A 19,613-nucleotide genomic window follows, 5' to 3' on the forward strand; every position below is an offset into this window, starting at 1 on the left:
TAAAACAGTCTTTCATTTTTGTACTTGTGAGAAACAGATGTTGTTTAGAAGGAGCAGATGGGTAACTCACATATGGCATGATTAATAAATCGTTGCTTTAAATTGGAACACTCAAAATAGCTCTAATTTTCACTAACCAAAATTTTGATGAGTGAAACTGAATACCTAAAATACAAACAAATTTTTTGAGTTAACTCTAAGAATTGTTCCTGCTTCTCACATTGTTGCCAAAACAGAAACAACGTGTTTTCTAATATCTCTGTTCTTACTATGGATCAGATACAGCTCACTTATTTGTAGAATGGATCCAATTGGCATTAGTAACGAAGAACAGGATTTGTTACAGTAGATTTCTTCGTGACTTCTGCAGCTTTCCCTTTAATTTATATTAGCAGAAAATATAAGAGGTTAGCCCAATAGGAATAAATCCACTGCAAGTCAAGAGTAGCACCGCTGAGAAGCCTGGATTAAGCAGATCCTGTTATACTTTCAAGTGCCTGGACTGCCAAGATTTTAATGCACTATGAAGGTCTGCCCACTGTTGTGTGAAGTTCAGCATGCATGTGTAAGTCTTTAGTAGAGGCAGAGACTCTGGATTTAACAATTTTCAGAAGCACTATATTTTGTCCACTTCCAATCCTCCTGGAAATTTGCTGTATTTTTTTTTTTTCCAAATCCTCAGCTTGCGTAATCCTGAAGTCACACAGAAAGGGGCCCACTGACAGCTCTGGCCTTCCTCTTATGGCTTACAGTTATTTGCTATGGAGCCTCATTTAATCTAAGCGCTTTATATCTGTGTAGTGGAAAAATCATTCCCTGGAGATGAAAATCAGTCTCCTTAAGTGCTGACAGGCAGCAACACAGAAATTAAAATTCTGATTTCTTACCTGATTTAATGTTTCAGATCCTGATTTTTTTAAGGCGTAAAATGAAAGAGTCATATAAAAGTTTAAATGGAAGTTCGAAGCAGAGACTTGAAATGCTTTACATCCAAAAAGGCTTGGGACATGTTTTCAAAATGTCAAAATATCTTTCTGGCTTGCACCATAATATGTCTCCTCAGCGTGTTTTCTTCTCACAGCACTCCCGTTCTGATCACTGTTCTGATACAATACAGTTCCCTTGATGTTCCTCTGGATGTCTGTGAAGGAGAGCGTGGTTGAGCGCGTGTTCGTTTTTATTCACGTGACTTCATGTTCACACAGATGTGGGCTGCCCACCGATTACATCGACACAATTTTTCTCCAGGACTGTCTTCCTAGTGACATTTTTTACGAGTACCCCTTCTGATTGCTCTGGTTCTTGCCGTGTCTGGCACACATACTTCCATATGAGCTCATAGGGCTAGATTCGCCTTCTTCGCTGTACGCCAAACAACCTCCTTCTTACCCATTTCTTCCCTCTGGTCTGACCTCATCCTCCCCACTCACATGGTTTCCAATCCAAACTGCATTTACATCCGGCAGTTATTTTTCTTTTAATAATATTGCATCTCCAGCAGAGCTTTAGCACTTCTTCCCGTTTGATCTCTAGGTTCTCAACCCCTTATACCTTTTCCTGCTTTCTTCCTCCCCTTTTAATATGTTTAGTTACCTGTCATAGCTCTGTGCACAGTGTCAGCAGCTGATAATTTTCATGCCCTTTACCTATCTATACGCATTATAACTACACCAAAATATGCATATAAATGTAGTCTGCATTTTCCTTCCTGTGGAATGCATTGTGTACTATGATTTTGTCAGTGTTATTCCTTCCTAAATTTATTACCAGCAAACTAAGGAATCTTTCGCGGTTGTTCTTGAAAGCCTGTAATTCTACTAGTATCTTCTGTACCCAGCAATGAGTAATTATTAAAGTCAGAACAAATCCAAGCACACTGAACACTTCTTCCAAGCACATTGAACACTTCTTCAGACAAGTGGTTTATAATGCGTGTCATCAGTGAGTGTTTTCAGTAGTACAGCGTATTTTCATGTGGTGAACACTCACCCTCATAAATGCCCTGCCACTTTCAGTAGGGTGACTCTCTGGGAGTGAGAACTTCCAGAGTAAGACATATGACCCATCAGCCATGTGTGTATCAGTGATCTCACTTCAAGCATTGAAGCTAATTGTACACCAAATATATGTGCTGGTATAAATACCCAGGTGAGAGGGAGAAATAAAAATGTTTGTAAGACAGGGAACCTTAGTTTCTAAAAACCTCCCATGTCATGCATAGAACAGTATTTAGATTGAAACAAGAAAGAAGTTTTAAGGACACATGCTTTAGAACAAAATTTTTGTTTCATTCACCTATATATTATATTTATATATAATTACTGAAACCACGGTGATAACCTAACGCGCTGACCATTACTGATACGCGAGATAACTTTTTTGTTTTCCCTTTTTTCTTTCCCAGCAACTACAGTGCACTGTTAGGAGTGTGGATCTATGGCTTTTTTGTGGTGATCTTGCTGGTACTGGACCTTTTGTATTATTCGTCAATGAACTATGATATTTGCAAATTTTACCTGGCACGGTGGGGAATCCAGGGAAAGTGGATGACACAGGGCCAGAGCCGATGGATTAACCCTGCTCAGGATCCAGGCCAAGTACAGGCACAGCCTCGGCCAGAGACACAGCCTCAAACCCCGCCGCAGCCTCAGACATCACAGACAGTGCACACGTTAAAAGGAGATGCTTTAAGCCCACCCCTGATGTCTTTTCAGAGTACATCTGCCTGGTAAGTGAAGCCATATTGTGATATATTTTTTGACGCTCTTGTTTGATAGTGTGAACAGTCACCTGTATTTGGAAGTGCCTGCAAATTCAGGCTGAACGGCGCCACTTCTAGCACCTATTTCTTTATATTATGAACGGTCTTACAGAATTACTGCTTAGGAGTGATTTTTTACTCTAGAATATATTAAGTCATGTTTTAATGCTGTTCTCAGAGAAATAGGTGCTGCCATTTTTCAGTGCTAAATAGTTTTACTACTCTGTGGTACAAATGAACTATAAATCTTGGTACTACATGGATTATTATAAAATCAGTTTTAATTTGGTGTTGAAGACTAATTGCTACGTATGTCTATGTATCTGTTGGTCTGGTTTTAAAAGATTGCGTAAATAGCAACACTGAAATAGCTTCAACGTGAGATGTCACAAATCCGCACTATTTGTGGCATGAGACGCAGAAACAACATAAAAACCAGGTTATTTTTTTTATATGCATAGCCAAAAAAGCATAGCTTGATCTCATTTGACAGTGTGACACAAGTAGGCTACTGTAAAGTTAAATGCTACAAAACCAAACCACCACCTCCCCCCCCCTAAAAAACCCAGACCAAGTGGGAGCCAGGTACTTCAGGAGCAGGCAGAACATGCGGTGTAGATAGAAGAAACTAAACACTGACAGCCATGGGACAAAACGACATTGAATGAGTTTGGATTGTTTTTACCAAAGAGAACAGAAGCAAAGCAAGAGAGCTGAGTAAAACAATGCTCTGAGTAAGGTGTCAAGAGAGGCAGGGACTTTAATCTTGGCAAGAGAACATTTGGAAGGAGGCAGAGAGGGTACAGAGTCACCAGTGTGCTGTAGAAGTGTTCCAGAAAACTGAGTGCGGAGTTTCGGCCAAATAAAGTGATCCAAGAACGAGCAGGGTGACAAAGATGACAGCGGTTCCTAAAGCTGTAGAACGTGCAAAGCCACAGCGTTGGTCTTGGTCGGAAACCTCTGGGTAGCACTGTGGTGCAGATGGGATGATGACAGCAGTAGTCCTTTTATTTCATAACTTGCTCTTTGATTTTAAGTGTAAATCTAGAGCAAATAGGGTTGAAGATTTTTTGTAATAGAAAAGGTAGCGATAGTTCGACCAAGGGCAAGGATCAGTGAAAGAGGAGGTCGTTTGGCACAGTCGCTGGTACTGGATGTACCCAGCGCAGATCAGACTTGAAGGATCCTTCTAGCAGGCCTTGTCCAAACAGAAGACCCTGACAGCGCTGCTTAAGATAAAGACTGGCTTGGGCTTAGTTATAAGCACTCTACTTTTCATGTCCTCTTCTCTCCTTTTTTCGTCTTCTCATTCCTTCGGCTTTTTTGCACATCGATTTCCCAGTCTTCAGTCAGAACTGCCATAGAGGTTAAGACCAACATTTGTAGTACAATAATTGTATTCTAGCTTAGTACACGTGTGTGTGCCCATTACATAAAAATGTAGTGACAGCATGAATATATGTACACATATATATAAAAAAAAATTTCCTGGTTATATCACTTGGTAGGTCTGCCATACAACTACAAATTAGAAGAAAATGATCAATAATTCTTCAAGTATTCTTGGTCACTTTTCATTACTGACTTTCGTTGTTCTGTTTCTTTGCTTTTTTCGAAGCGTTAAGCGGGGAATGTATGTTAGGATCAGGTGAGCGTATTCCATATGCTCCTTCTCCTGTGTTTGCAGGAGATGAGCATTGATAAGTCACTCCAGTAACCCTCACCCCTTCCCCCGTGAGCCGTCTGTCTGTGCTCCCCTCAGTTCCCACAAAACTGTTTCTTTTTTCCCTAATCCTTTCATTGCTCAAGGGAAGAAATAAGTGGATGTTTCTGTAGCAAAACCATACTTATCCCTTGTCTTTCAGCATGTAAAACACTACAAGAGATGCCATATTTTCAAACTTATAACCTGCACCTTTTGAAACTCACAACCCCTTAACTAAGCACACAGATGACTCTGTCTGAGTTGGAGACATAAAAAAATAGCAAGGGAAAGGTAGCAGGCACTGGTGATCACAGGCAAGTTGAGCATGTGAAAGACGTTTTTGAGTAAACAGCACCCTCAAAAATGACAGGCTGGTGTACTACAGCAATTGCTAAGACAGTGGGGAGTAAGAGGAGGTTGTCTGGCTATTTATTTCTCTGTTAGATAATCTGCAGGTTATATACATGAAAATATGGTAATTGTGCCACATCATAGAAATTAAGCTTAGTTTCAGAGTCCCGTTCTGCTGCAGTCTGTATCTGATGAATGACCTCAGCAGTGTCTTCTCAAAACGTAATCGTACTATCAGTGAAGAAGTGCAATGGAGTTACTGGATCTGTAATTTCCATCACTGGTTTTAAAATTGCCTACTCTGTTAATATCTTTTTGTATTTTATACCTGAATTTCCATTATTCTAGATGATGACACCAACCTCTTAGATGCTTTGGTGGCAGCAGATTGCCAGTCTATGAAAATGAGCTTTTCAGTTTGTATTGACGTTTTGTATGTGTCCTAAACTTCTCCCAGCTTTCCCCTCCATAGAGAAAATAAGCATTTTTCTTTAGAACCCCACAGAGACACTTCTGTGTGTATATATTGGTGATACCGTGCCATAAGAACAGTTCCTGTTTACAGATGAGCTTTTTGAAGATACAAAATAGATTGTTTAATCCTGTGAGATATGCATATATCCCAGGGCATAAAAAATACTGTTAAAATCATTTTCCAAAACAGTTTGCAAGTTTTCATGGTGCCAGCTGTTGCTGAAGTTATTAGCTTCCTGTGCTGCATTCATCCTAATACAATTAGAAAAGATGCCCGTTCTAGAAGGCACTACATGGTGATAATAGGAGAGTGATGCTTGCACATCAGTAATCTCAGCAACACCGAGGACCTTAGGTATCCTTACTGCAGAGAACTGACAGTGTGAGAAACTATCCCAAGAAAGATGGCAGGATTACCCTCTAGTTTGTAAAGCAGTTTGGGATCTTCCTGGAGGAAAAAAAAAAAATGTAAGGTTTTTTTTTTTTTTATCATTTCTTGTCTTGTTCTAGTTTAAATGCTCTGAATTGGCAATGAAACCAATGGCTGAAACAGATACATCAGGGAGAAAAATCAAGCAAGGCATAGCGTACAGTGGGTAGAACCATCCCCAAGATGTTTAAAGATTTTGTCGTAGCAGATCGCTTTATTATTTAGTTGAGACAAAGAGGACCATGTATAGCCATAACATAATTATAACTGAAGAAGTCTGGAATCCATTATACGCGCTGCTGGCCGCTCTGCAGAGGGCTTGCAGCGTTGCGCGAGGACAGGAAGGAAAATCATTCATCTCGGAAACATCGAGCCCGAGTTAGGATCATGTTGCTTCATCATGTAGCGTATGGATTTCGCGGCCCAACTAATGTTGATTTCTTCTTTAGTATGGAAACCATCTGAGGGCTGTCCAAAGGCCTGTGTGGTCTGAAGGTCCTGCTGGACGTACCTTCCGCAGCACAAACACCGTCACTGACTGCAAGTCAATGAGCCTAAACGGTTGTGGCTGGCCTGGCGGTAGCTGGGCCCTTCCGCGCTCACTGCTCCGTGCACGAATCTGCAGGCTGGTCACCCTGAGCAAGCTTTTAGCAGCTGGAGATCAACCAGCAACAAGCAGCAGGCAAATCATTACTACTGCTCAACACAGTACAAGCCAGAGGGGCGATAAAATGAAATATTGTCAGTTGAGGAATCATAATCCTGACTACTGGAAACACTTGTTCTCCGAACCACGGGAATATTGTTAATTAATAATGACTAAAAAAGGTCAGCCTAGCAAGGAAGATCACGTAAGAGGAAGCGTGGGCCAGGACAGCCTGGCAGAGCTTCTCCAGATTCTCTGTGGCTGTGCTGTGTTCCAGAGGTGAGGGGAACAGATCAACGTAACCTCTCTGGTGATGTCAGACTCCTCCCCACCGCCATCAAGGATGCACATCACAGGGAATACCGTCCTGAAGTCTAATGCTTGCCTCTCTGTTCCCTGCCTTTCTGCACAACAGCACGCAGAGATGTCTGCTCTGTATGTGATCATGAATGTTATGCGGCGTGACTCGCGGTTTCGGAAACCTGCGTGTTGTCCGGAATCAGGACCAGTGCCAGCCCGGCCCGTGCTTATTTCCTTGCTGCAGTTGGAATGGGATAGACAGAGGCAAGTCCAGTTTACTGCCCCTTGTTAGGTGTTGCAATCCGCTTTCGCTGTGCATTTCTCTGAGTCAGGCTGTCTTTCAGACAACACATAGAGTAGTTTTTAACCAGTTGCTATTCACCTGCTGCTTGACACCTCTTCAGATGACTACCAAAGCACTTATAAGCAAAGAGAGAAAATAGCCTATAAAAATACTGGCTGAGTTTAGAAACCAGCAGGTGACTGAGCATGGCCACAGCAACTGTGCAGAGAACACAGGGAATAAATGCTTTGCTGGTGGCTAAAAAGGCTACCTGAAAGAATTCCCTTTGATACGAAATTTTGACACAGGATACAGACTATCACTGGAGCGAAATACCCGCATTGGGCAGGTTTGCTGCTTCGTGATTTCTAGGAGCTGCGGATGCAGCCTGGCCTGTCTCGCCTAGCCCGAGACCTTGGCACCGAAACAGGCCGGCTGTGCAGCGTGAACCTGGCCGTAGTCCACCAAAAACATCAGGTGCTGGGATGGCGGGAGGGTTTTGTGCAGAGGCTGCTCTTGATACAAGGTATTTACAGTAACAAAGTGAACAACATCTGCCTCCTTTGAAAATAAGAAAGATCTCAAACTTACGTTTGCAAAATCACTGCAGTAAGCAGAATACGATGATACTGTTGTAAAGATGCGAAATTTTGCATCATAGGGCAAAGCATAGTTTTTACTTCCAGCCCCTACTAAATATGGCAAACCAGAACACCAATGTCTTTTTAAAAAGATGGAAAGAAATAAAATTGAATACTCATATAGTGCTTTTACGAAAGAACTGTCTGGGAACTAACATCATCTGGAGAATCTATCTGGAAACAGACATTAGGTGTGTTGGGCAACAGCTACCATTATATACGCCACTCCATTCCCTTCAAAATATATTGAGTTAGAAGAACAGATATTGTTGAATATGTTTTCTTCTAAATATTCTTGTCTGTTTGCTAGAAACTGCGTAACTGTAAAAACAGAAATCGCTTAAGACCAAAAGCACAGCTAAGGAAATCATTTTTTGCTCCTAGAAGAGCCAGATTCTGAAACTCATTTTGTGTTCCATGTCCCATCTCCTGCCTGGCCTGTTTGATGCCAGGGCAGGAGACCAACAGCACAAACACCAAACACCTCAAAATCTGCAGTGCTCCCAGTCTTGTTGCCTTGCCTCAGTACTAGAATCATGCGAATAAATAGGAAGATTTAGTTTTGGTTTTTAGCATTTGTATTTAAAAAATTGAAGCTACGTAAGCTAGAGTGCTTTCTTTCTTCCTTGCATTTAGAAATTCACTGTTAGCATGTGAAGTTAAACCCATATGCAAGGTTTCTGTCCACCTCAGTCCGAACAGAGGCAATCTTTGTGTGTGTTGATAGACACTGCATCTTTTGCTGATACATATGTAATACATATTGTTCATTTCATGCCTTATTCTCCTTTTCCTTTTGCTCTGTAAATTATAGACCCCATACTGCAACATTTATTTCTCTACATTCTTGTTAACTGCAGATGCGTTACATACGGGCTGATTGATATTCCCTGTTTAGATGTTTCTCGGCCTTTCCATCAAGTTGGGACTGTCACATTCATCAGCTTCAGGAAAGTCTTTCCTTGAAATGGACTGTACAGTTGAAGTGATTTAACTTAAATGTGGTAGCGAATTGTCAGAAAATAGCAATTAAAAGAAAAGTGAGTACTTAAAAGGTTATCTGAAGACTATTGCTAAATGAACTCTGCACACTGAGAAATGAAAGCTAGCAGACATACTGGAAACCAGTTCTGAACATCTTCCATATTTAAATTTTCTCATAGATTTCTGAGTAGAATTTTTTGCAGCGAGATCATTACCTCATCTACATTAGAACAAATCCAGAGTAACACTGCTAAAGTAGCAGATAGCAGCTCAAAATTCATGTGAAATCAGAAGTCTCCGATTCAGCGCACAGTTGCACCGCGTAGTGTCACACACTATAGCATCACCCACAGCAGTAAGTGCAACGTCCCAGATTTTGTCAGCTGATTCCATCCTCTCTGTCACAACGGAAACCACTTAATTTTCAAAGACTCTGTAGTTACTTTAGTAGTTGCAAAACTCCTACCCCTTACATCCTCTTAGGTGCCAGATGCTCAATAGTAATTGTAATAGCACATGCACATTTTAGACATACTATGTATGCACTGAAAAATAAAATAGCAAGGTTATTCTAAAGCTCTTCACTTCGACTCTGAAGTATCACAGAGAAACTTTAAAACAGCCCCAGCCACTCAGCAAGCCCAGCCGAGCGCCGCAGCTGAGCTCCACACCCTCAGACCTTCACGCAGCCTGGCCATTTCTCTGAATAGCACATCAAAGGTGTCCAGGCTGACTGATTTCACTGTCACTTTTTCATTTAAAAAGCGAAGTCAGGAGCTTCCAGTCACTCCTGATTTAGATCTGTGAATACAAATGTAACTGAAAATCAGCGTCGTTGTCTCTGACGTGCTTTGAAGAGTCGCTGGGTCTAGAGTAGCAAAGGCAAAGGTACGAAGCAGTGAGTAGCTCCCATGCCTTGTATTGAATTATGCAGTCTCAGCTGTATTAAGCTGTAACTGTCAGGGACCTAAACTTCATTATATTGAGAAAACTCAGCTAATTGCCTTTAGTTTTCTAGAAACTAAATAAGGCAGATGGACAAGCAAACGACAGGGAGAATAAACAGCATCAGCCAAAGACACTGCAAGTGGTAGAAGAAATAAAAGGGGAGGTGTTCAGCAGCTGGAGTTAATTATCTAAACAGCCAAGCCTTCCTGTGTTTATGCAGAGTTGTAACAGGATTTCCAAGTAGGAGATTTAGTGCAACTCAGAGTTCTGAACTGAAAGAAAACACTTTTCAAAAAAAGGGAAAAATAGAAGAGAAAAAAAACGATGGGACAGAATACTGCCCACCTTAAGTACGGCTACGCCCCGGAGAACTACTAAAAACACCTGCAAAGCAACTATCTGTGTACACTCGGTGCTTTTAACAGAATTGAGAATGAAGAAGAGGAAAAAATATAAGAGTCTCTGAAGTAAAATCCCATTGCTTTCAGCGTCTTGGAAAATCAACTCCCAATGTATATTTTGAATGTCAAGAAACAGATAACTCCCTAACTCAAGGAAGATCAAGCAGGTAGTAGAGCTGAAGAGCATGTACAGACCAATTTATCATTCTCAGAGTTATTATTACACAAAAAGCCATGTGTAATAAATAGTCCTTTTTTTTGGTTGCAGAAGATCTTTTAGAGTATGCTCCAATTTCCCTATGAAACAATGGCATACCGTGGAATACGAGACAGTGAGGCAGTCATCAAAAGCTTATGCTGAATGCATGACCGTAAATGGCAACAGTGTCAGATAATTATTTGCAATGAGAGCTGAGGTCAAGGATCTGCCACGTTACTGTTATTGTCACTGTTCCCTGATGAGATCATGGCAAAGAGAACTGCAGGAAGCAATTGGGCATTTCATCAGAAAAGTGATTAAACATGTTTGTGTGAGCTCGGTTTTATAACGGTGTTTCACTGCCCCGTTGAAGAAAAGGCCAGCAATTAGACACAGTCAGTCTGTTCATCACTAGGAAGATATCAAATATGTAGCTGTTTAATCTTCAAAAGCAAAAAAGATCAAAAGGCGTTGAAATTTGAGAAACAGAGTGATTTTACTGTTCATTAAGTCGTGAGAGAATGCTGATGTCAATCAGCAAACAGTTTTCAAGAACTTAAAAGGTTTTGGAGAAGTTACATGATCAACACTGTCGTAAATACATATACACAGATATCTACAACCATAATCGTGAGGAAAATCTGTTCACTGTAGAAGAAGCATGCCTCTGAAAAGAATTGAAATCCACAGTGAAAAGTTCTTGGAAATCAGAAATGCTAAAGAGATAAAAGCAGTTTAAGACATTAAATAGCAAGAATATGACAAATGCCACTGGAACACAATTAGAAATGCTGTTAATGTTCGTCCCATGTCACGTGATAACATGGTCCCAAACCAGAACAGGTGAGACACATTACTTTGAACATCAGAGAAACCAATTTAATCAGCCCAGCACTACGTAGCCTCCACAGAGCAGCATCAAAGGAATAAGTGGTGGAGTCTGGGCGCGCATCGTAAAACACAGGAGGGTAAAAATAACTGTGAAAAGTGGTTATGTGTGAAATAAATAGGCTACCTCACTTCCCAACAGGGTCATCTGTTTGCCGGTGTTTGTATGTCGTGGTAGCCTTTACTTAGATTCCAGAGAGTCTCAAAGGGGGAGCGATTGCGGAGACATAGCGATTACAGGAAGCGTTCAAAGCCGCGCTGCAGAGGCGTTGGCGCAGCAGTCCCTGCGATCGCCTGGCAGGACCGTGACCAGTGGGTTCAAACCTGAAAGGGGACAGGGTCCAGCTACAATTTTTCTTGCTGAAGGATCGGTGCTCTAGTGCATAATAGAGTAGTTTATGCACAAAGGCCCCTGTGTCGTTACGGGAATTGTGCGTATTCACCAGCTAATCCTATCTCCGAGCGGAATTCGGTGTTGGAGCAGTTCCTTGCAGTCATTACAGCAATGCTGCTCTGAGAGCTGACACACGCTACACAGGCTGGCTTCTTTCTGTTGAAAATCAGCACTATCATGTAGCAGCGTGTGGAAAAGTAATTGCAGTGAGCTTCATCAAAAATTACAGTAAATTAATTAAACAGTCATTAACTATATTCTACATTGATTAGAGATACAGATTTTAATCAGTCACGCAGACAAGGGAGGCAAATTATTTTCTCTTGCATTCCCAACTTCTCCTCTCTGAAAAGTGATGAGTCACAGGGAGCTGCTGAGCCCAGCGCCTTCTATCACTTCTGCTAGCAGCTCAGCTCCCGCACGGTGTCACCTAAAAAGTTCTAAAGCAGCTGTGACTGGACCGCAGCTGGGGCTCGCCCTTTTCGATCCCCAAGAACCTCCCAAACTTCTCTTACGCTGCTGAAGTTAACAACCAAAATCACCTAGAAAAATGCCTGCTTGATTTGCGTTGTGGGATATTTTAAAGAGATTTACATGAGGGGCTGGGGGCTGACTTGTTCTTTTTTTACCGTTCACTGAAGCCTCTCACAGCAAAAATGGCTTCCCAATTAAAAAGAGCCCCGCTGTTTGCGTGAACAACTGGAAGGCGACAAAAATGTGAATGCGTTTTTGTGGATTTGTCAAAAATACAACCTAATTGTGACGCTATTGAAAGCAAAAATAAATTTGGTTCAGCATCTTGCAGACTCTTGCTCAGATTGACTCTTCCTCTATTTTCTATGGGAATACATAAAATAAAAGTAAAAATACCTGAAGCACTCCAGTAGCCATGCCAAATACTTACCTCAAGCAAGTCCACAGCGTGGTGGAATGGGCAGGTTTTGGAGGAGTTGGAGACAAGTGAAATAACAGAAAAAGAGCTTGTCAAGCATGAGGATAGTGACGAGAATAATCCCCATCTGTCCATTATAAGTCCGGATCTTCCAGGGTTGCGCTAATAAATTTCACCTGTGTGGACACTCTGTGCCTTATTTTCTTTCTTCCTTTATTCCATTTAGATTAGCGCAAACATGGTCTAGAATGTTTAAAAAACAAAATTAGTGAAAATTAGCTAGGGGATGGGCTGGCATTTCCCTGTCTCTCTTAAAGTCAGTTCTCGTGACCACTGGTTATAGCTGCATTCGGCGCTGTTGTTATGTACTAGAGAAGTAAATGAGTACTCAATAGTCTGTGGTGTGTTTACCCACACAGTGCTTAGGTGAGATAGTCAAGTTCTGTTACTGCCACTTGACGGATGAGACCAACAAGCTTATCTGGTTACTGAGGGCCACACTGCAAGTATTTGACAGTACTTCCATTATTGTAATTTGTGTAAAATTTTGTAAATTTTGTGATACTGTAAGAGCAAGAAATTGCCCCCACCCCCAGTTTCATACTGCAGCTCCCAGAGGATCGTGCCTCCTTTGTGTCTAGGAGGCAGTAATCCTGGGACTGACGAGGCGTGGAGAAGTCTGTAGGTTTGGGCTCCAGCACTCCCAGGTTCAGCCTGCGCTACACACAACCATGTGTGAACGCTGGTTCTTCTAGCTGGTTTTGCACCTTACCTAACATACTATGAGGACACCATACGGAAACACACAAGCAGATTTCCTCCCACCACGCAGCATGTGGTCTAGTGCTTTGGAAAAGTTCTGGTAGACTGTCAAAGAGAAGAGGAAGGGGTCATTAAATGATTCACAAACTGTTGGCATTGCGTCTAGCTTCTACCTATGTCTCTCCCATAGTTCTATAAAAATTTTCAAAGATCAGATATACAACAGGCTGTAATCTAGGTCTTGTAGACTGCACTCTGCACTGGTATCTGAAACTTCGCACGCCAACCTGGACAACAAAGTTCCTGCCTCGCAACACGAAGATTGCGCGTTTTATGTTACGTAGTAGAAACAGGGACTTGAGGCTCAGGTAATGGCACAGCTCTCTGCTGTTCTGTTGTGGGCATCGCTGATACAGAGCATCCTGGAACCGTCTGAAATACCCACTAATACGATAGGTAACGACCCACCATCAGTTTTCTACACAGTATCACGGCTAAGCAAGCTAACGAAATTCTGGAGTGTATAAAGAGGAGATGCCTGTTAGAAGTAGGGACCTGTTATCTCACCAGCAGCGGAGAGACTTGTAGAGGGAAACATCACCTTCACTAAGGCCTGTGCAGAAAAAAATGTAATGGCAGATGGGAAAGCATTCAGAAAAGCGCTGCAGAGCTTATTTGACGTTTGGAAAGTCTGTCAAACTGTGAGAAGTTTAAGAAGCTCAAGGCTAAAAGAACATTAAAAGGCAATTTGATCCCAGTGTGTGAATTCTTCAGGGCAAGGAGATTTCAGATAATAGAGGACTGTAGCAAACAAAACCAGAAAAAGATGCAATACCGGCAAGATCAATTTACACAAATCTTGACTGGCGATAAAGAGCAGGATTAACCTCAGTCAACGCAGCCATCTACAAGTCAGGCACCTACTAGTTATTTAGGCATCCTCGCTAGCACACTGAAAGAGGCGTTTCCAGAGGCCTAATTCATCCCACCTCTCTTAGGATGGATTCAATCACTTTGAAGCTTCCCTGTATTGATGTGTTGTCATTGTGCTGGAAGGTGAGCTTATACAAGTCACTAGCATTTAACCAGCTGAAGTTTGACAGTGGGATTCATCTCACCTAAGTGTACATTTCTTTTCAAAGTTGTCAATTCACCAAGAAAATGTCTTGAGATGCAGCAGAATACCTATTACTTGTGATTTTAAAACTGGCAAGGGGGCTTGTGGAGTATAAGCAAGCAATTCACTGGATGGGAAGCTAGGTCTGCACAGAAGGCCAAACTGAGGACCCTAAGGAGGACAACTCTTTAAAATCTGATTTAGCTGGGGAATGCATTCCCAGAAGGCTCACACCAACATCGGTTTTCACAGAATCAGAGAATCATTTAGGTTGGAAAAGATCTTTAAGATCAAGTGCAGCTGCAAACCTAGGACTGCCAAGTCCCCACTACACTATGTCCCTCAGCACCACATCTACGCCTTTCAAACACCTCCAGGGATGGTGACTCAACCGCTTCCCTGGGCAGCCTGTTCCAATGCTTGATAACCCTTTCAGCGAAAACATTTTTCCTAATATCCAGTCTAAACCTCCCCTGGTGCAACTTGAGGTCGTTTGTCTCGTCCTGTCACTAGTTACTGCAGAGAAGAGACCAACATCCACCTCACTACAGCCTCCTTTCAGGCAGTTGTAGCGAGCAATGAGGTGCCCCCTCAGCCTCCTCTTCTCCAGACTAAACAGCCCCAGCTCCCTCAGCCGCTCCTCACCAGACTTGTTCTCCAGACCCCTCATCAGCCTCACTGCCCTTCTCTGGACACGCTCCAGCACCTCAATGTCCTTCTTGTGGTGAGGGGCCCAACACTGAACACAGCACTCGAGATGCGGCCTCACCAGTGCTGAGTACAGGGGCACGATCCCCTCCCTGCTCCTGCTGGCCACACCATTCCTGATCCAAGCCAGGATGCCATTGGCCTTCGTGGCCACCTGGGCACACTGCTGGCTTACGTTCAGCCGGCTGTCGACCAGCACCCCAAGGTCCTTTTCTGCCAGGCAGCTTTCCCAAGCTCTTTCCCAAGCCTGGAGCGTTGCATGGGGTTGTTATGACCCAAGCATCGCATTTTCCTAGCATCGTATTCTCGTTGGACTTACAGAACAGTCAGAAAATGGACCAACAGCTGCACATCAAAAAATCACACAATGCTTTTTCCAATTGTTTCCTCCTCTACCATTAGGGAACACAGGGGACAAACATGTGGCCTTCTTCCTCCCCACGTCGTCCAATAAACGCCTGATTGTGCAGCTGCTGATGCCAGAGGGGCTGCGCGGCGATGGCTTAACCACACCAAAGAGTGGAAATCTCTGGGCAAAGCCTCAGCACCACCTGCCAAATCTTCGTCTCTTGTGTTCTGCAGGCACAGAAAGCCCGCTGTGGTAGGAGAGCCGAAGAGGTGAAGATTATTTTTGTGTGGAAGTTACTGGCTTCCAATTTTTTTATTTGGAAGTGCTGTGAGATTATAGTGGACGCAGAAATGTGGACGCAGCACAGCAGCATTCTCTGTTACAGTGTGTGCATGGGATAGCTGTTGTTGAATTATTCATCCTGAGTTACTACATTCTTTCTGCCTCTCATCTGATATTAATGTGCATATCTGAAAATCGCAGTAATCACTGGGCAACTGCAAGGAGCCTGTCTGTCATGAAAAAATTAACATACAATGGATCCATAACACAAAACATGCACACACGCGAACAAATGAGTAAATAATGAAGAATAACATAGAACAAACAGAGAATAGCCACCAGCTGGCAGTCATAATTGTTCAAAACAAAAATTTCCAGGCTTCATAGATTCTCATTCAAACCAAGCCCTAGCAAGTAGAATACCTCAACCCGATGACGCCAAGCAAGCGCTGTTTCTCCTTTCTCTGCGACGCAAGAAATGCTGCTCAGCAGGGGTCGTACGCTGCCACCGATCCACGCACAGAGATCCTACTGCAGCCAAAGGGTGTTCTGCACCCCAGCAGACCAACATCTAGATGCAGCTGTGAGACAACTGAAGAATAACAAAGCAGTCACCGTTCCACCACTGGCGGCAGAGCGTGTTTCTTTGTAAAGCCATCAACGCAGCTCAGATAACCACGCAAGAGAAATTGTTTTCTTGCCTCCTTCCCTCTGCTAAAATTGTTCCGGTCCTTGGCCTCCTCCCTTTCCGCATCTTGGCACACCTCAGCTTCTCCTGTGGCTTTTTACATGGGGAAGGCTGGGAGGAAAGAGGGAAAAAACATTTCTGCGTAAAATTGGCTTTCTAACATCTTTTCCAGCATGTAGTGCTGTTTCCAGTGGTGGTGTCGCGGGTGTTACCCTTCTGCTCCTAACTAAAGTTAAAAATTATTTATTGCTGGGATGGTTATGTGCAAGAAACATACACTGGCTCTACAACAGGAAGCCAAACAGTAACCAGTTTAAATTGCAACAGCTTTGCTCCTATTTTTTCAATTGTTTGTAATTTTGTTAATGTTAAAAAGCTATTGCATGCTCTTTTTTGAAGTATCATCAGAAATTGATTTTAAAATAAATAGTTTTAGATTTCATACTGCTAGAAAAGCCATACAAATTCAGTTGAGGGGGGAAAAAAAGTCATATACAGAAAGAACAGTTACAGGAAGCACAATGACTGTTCCATCATGCTCTGAAATCTAGCTCTCAGCACAGTAATTACTACGCATATTTTCTTGAGCTCTGGCTCCGAAGACTAGTCCTCTTAATACTGAAAAGTGAAAGTAGAAAATAAGGCTCTTTGGTAAAAGAAACAGCTATTTCAAGAGTACAATTTTTTCCATATGCCATTAATACACATTTTAGTTCCAGAAATAAAAGAATTTCCTGTACTGTGCAGAGGTAAATAAAAAAGCTGATTTAACTGGGAGTAAATATGCAATTCTAGGCTAAACCACAGGTTCAGGGGTCAAAATTCAAGTGCTGAAACAGATTCCTCCCTCCTAAATAGCAAGTTCAGCCTCGCCAGAGGCTGAGAGAAGCAGCACACGCTTGCTTTTTTTGTTTCAGCTCTCCTGGAGGAAGTTACCGAAGATTTTTAACGCACAGGAGAGAAAAATGGGAACAGGAGAAAGAAAGGGGAGTAAGTTCGTAAGTCAAATGAGAGGCAGGGCCTGGGTGGGGACTGCGGAGCAGTTCCAGTGTCCAGAGGGTCCCACCGCCCACCTTGCTGCTGGGCGGTTGTTGGATGCAGGCACGGGAACCGGGCACCCTCCTCGGCCACGGCTCTGCCCCGTGGGTCCCTGCCGCGCCCGCCGTGCTGCCTGGTGTTCGCAGGAGCTGTGGGTGATCCAGCTGAGACTCAGGCAATATGCTAGGCTGATCTGCTTTGGAAATCAACTTTGGCGCCTTCTTTCAAATGGAATCTAGAAAAAAAAATCTTCTCCTGCTTCTGACATAAATCCTCTGAAGTCTCAGTGGCTTTCGGTTTTATTGGCTTTCGTGGGCCCTGAAAGAAGTCAGCACCTTGAAGCTCTGCAGATGGTACCAAACCACTCAAATCTAATGTTTGGCCAACCATGTGCCCCCTTTCAGCACGTGTCAGCAGTTCCATTTCCATGAAGGTGTTTGGGTTTCTGCTCTGTTGGACTTGAGGCCGTGCTAGGCAGCCATTTTAATAGGTTGAATTTTGCTGGTGCCAAGGTGGCAGAGTGCTAGGGCAAAAAGAGCTGACAAAAGGAGCAGGATATTCACCTGATGTACGTCGGCCTGATTTTGTTCAGCTCAGTGGCTCATTCTTGAATTTTTCAAAGAAACCAAGCTACAGTTACATATAAAATGTGGGAGATTATATATAGCAACTGTAGGCCAGATAAATAAGCAATAGATACATACATACATGTGCACTCATATGAGTATGTGTATACCCACATACATACAGCCACATTTCTCCTTCACTTACCAACTCCTCTGTGCAGCTCAGTTAACCTGAAGGCACAAACCACGTCCCGCACGATAAAGCTGCATCTGAGCTGAGCTGTAGGTTGCAAAGACCCGTGACAACACTTAGAATCAACCATCCACGTTCCTGAAGTTGCTCTACACTGAGTAGAGCTTGCATGAACATGCTTTTGAATTACGTCCTTCATTTCTTACTAAATTCTTGGTCACTGTATGGCAAAGGAATTAGAAAAAAATTTAAAGTTACTAGACTTAATAAAAGAATACATTCTATAACTGCTCTTCTTTCTGAATCAGGCACTACTGCTACATCAGAGTTTCGGTGGTTTTGTTTTTAACACAGCCCCAGTAAAGTTTTGGGGTGCATTAGGAGGCTGCGTGAGGTGGGTATGGCAGTGTCCTGGCAAGCCACATCATAAATCACAAGGCAAGCTTTACTGCTTCCTTTTTAAACCTGGCGTTCAGTTTGTAGCGGCCCTGTTCAGCTTGTCAGCTGGCTTGGAAGGAGGCCTTTTTCTCAGGTCGTGCACCGGAGTTTTGCACAGAAGGGCACGCTCTGGTAAAGCCTCCTGTACTTTTCATTGCGGTCTCTCCGGTTTCAGATGCGTGGGTTGACACTGGCACTGCCGTAGAAGAGCTCAGCAAACATGAAGACCCACTTGTGTGTCTTAGGTACGTCAGAGCCCCTTTGTGGGAGCAGATTTGGAAAGCTGTTGGGAAGTTGGGATGAGCTGAAATCAGACACATCCAGATCATTCATTCCTTACCAATGAAGCAGAAATATTCAAAGGTTCACAGGTTCTTTTTAAAAGCTTTTACAGCAGTACCAAGAGATTTCACTGTGCAAAAAAAATCAAGGCCTGCTCCAAAGAGTGCCGGTCTCTGACCCCGTCCACAGGAGTGTGCAGCATCCCTTGGGGTGCCACAGTCAGGAGCCTCAGGGGTGCCCCTTTCCTGCCACTCGGCCAGTGGAAGCTCATGGGGGGTGGGGGGGGGGGGAAGAGCTATCTTTAGGACTGCACATGCACATGTAGGGTAGGAAGCTGCTTTGCTTTCCAGAGGCAGCTGTGTATGAGGAAATACCTACAGGCTTTTTTTATTTTGCATCAAAAGGTTTCAGTATGTTATAGGTCTTAAACACATGAATTAAATTTGCTCAAGAATAAGCATGAGGGAAGAAGTTTTCTAACCAGAACATGGAGACTACAGAACAACTTCCACTTAGTGGTACTGGATGGTAAATAGCACAGAGCTGGATACATAGAAGATTATATATTTGCATGTGGCACTATGAGATTGAATGTGGTGGTAACGGAAATCCAGCCTAGTGTTACACATGTTTGTAACTCGGTTTTTGGGGACAGTGGGAACTACTCATTCCTAAGCTAGGCATGGGACTTTCAGGCACCGGCATCAAACATGATTGCCCACCAGTTTCTCTTGGAGCCAGTAAGGACAAAGCGGAGTCCCTGCAGCATCACTCCCCCGACTTGGCACCTGTCCCAGGAGGAGGAGAGTAGCTCTGCGGAGGTGCCCGTTGTTTTCTGTTGAGAATAAAGGAGCCTGAGGTGGCTCTCTGGAAGTGAAGACATCCAGCCATTT

The 19,613-nt window shown here is 43.1% G+C and overlaps 1 protein-coding gene across 12 annotated transcripts in view; it reads left to right on the top strand.

The window, feature by feature from the left end:
• Positions 1-19,613, top strand: part of SHISAL1 (shisa like 1) — a 304,717-nt gene that overhangs the window by 272,644 nt on the left and 12,460 nt on the right. For all 12 annotated transcript variants that reach the window (XM_075443083.1, XM_075443075.1, XM_075443134.1 and 9 more), the window contains one exon: positions 2,405-2,728. In XM_075443083.1, coding sequence (XP_075299198.1) covers positions 2,405-2,728 — 324 coding nt within the window. The remainder of the gene's footprint in view (positions 1-2,404; positions 2,729-19,613) is intronic.

Source organism: Opisthocomus hoazin, chromosome 1 (genome assembly GCF_030867145.1).
Source record: "Opisthocomus hoazin isolate bOpiHoa1 chromosome 1, bOpiHoa1.hap1, whole genome shotgun sequence".
Lineage (NCBI taxonomy): Eukaryota > Metazoa > Chordata > Aves > Opisthocomiformes > Opisthocomidae > Opisthocomus > Opisthocomus hoazin.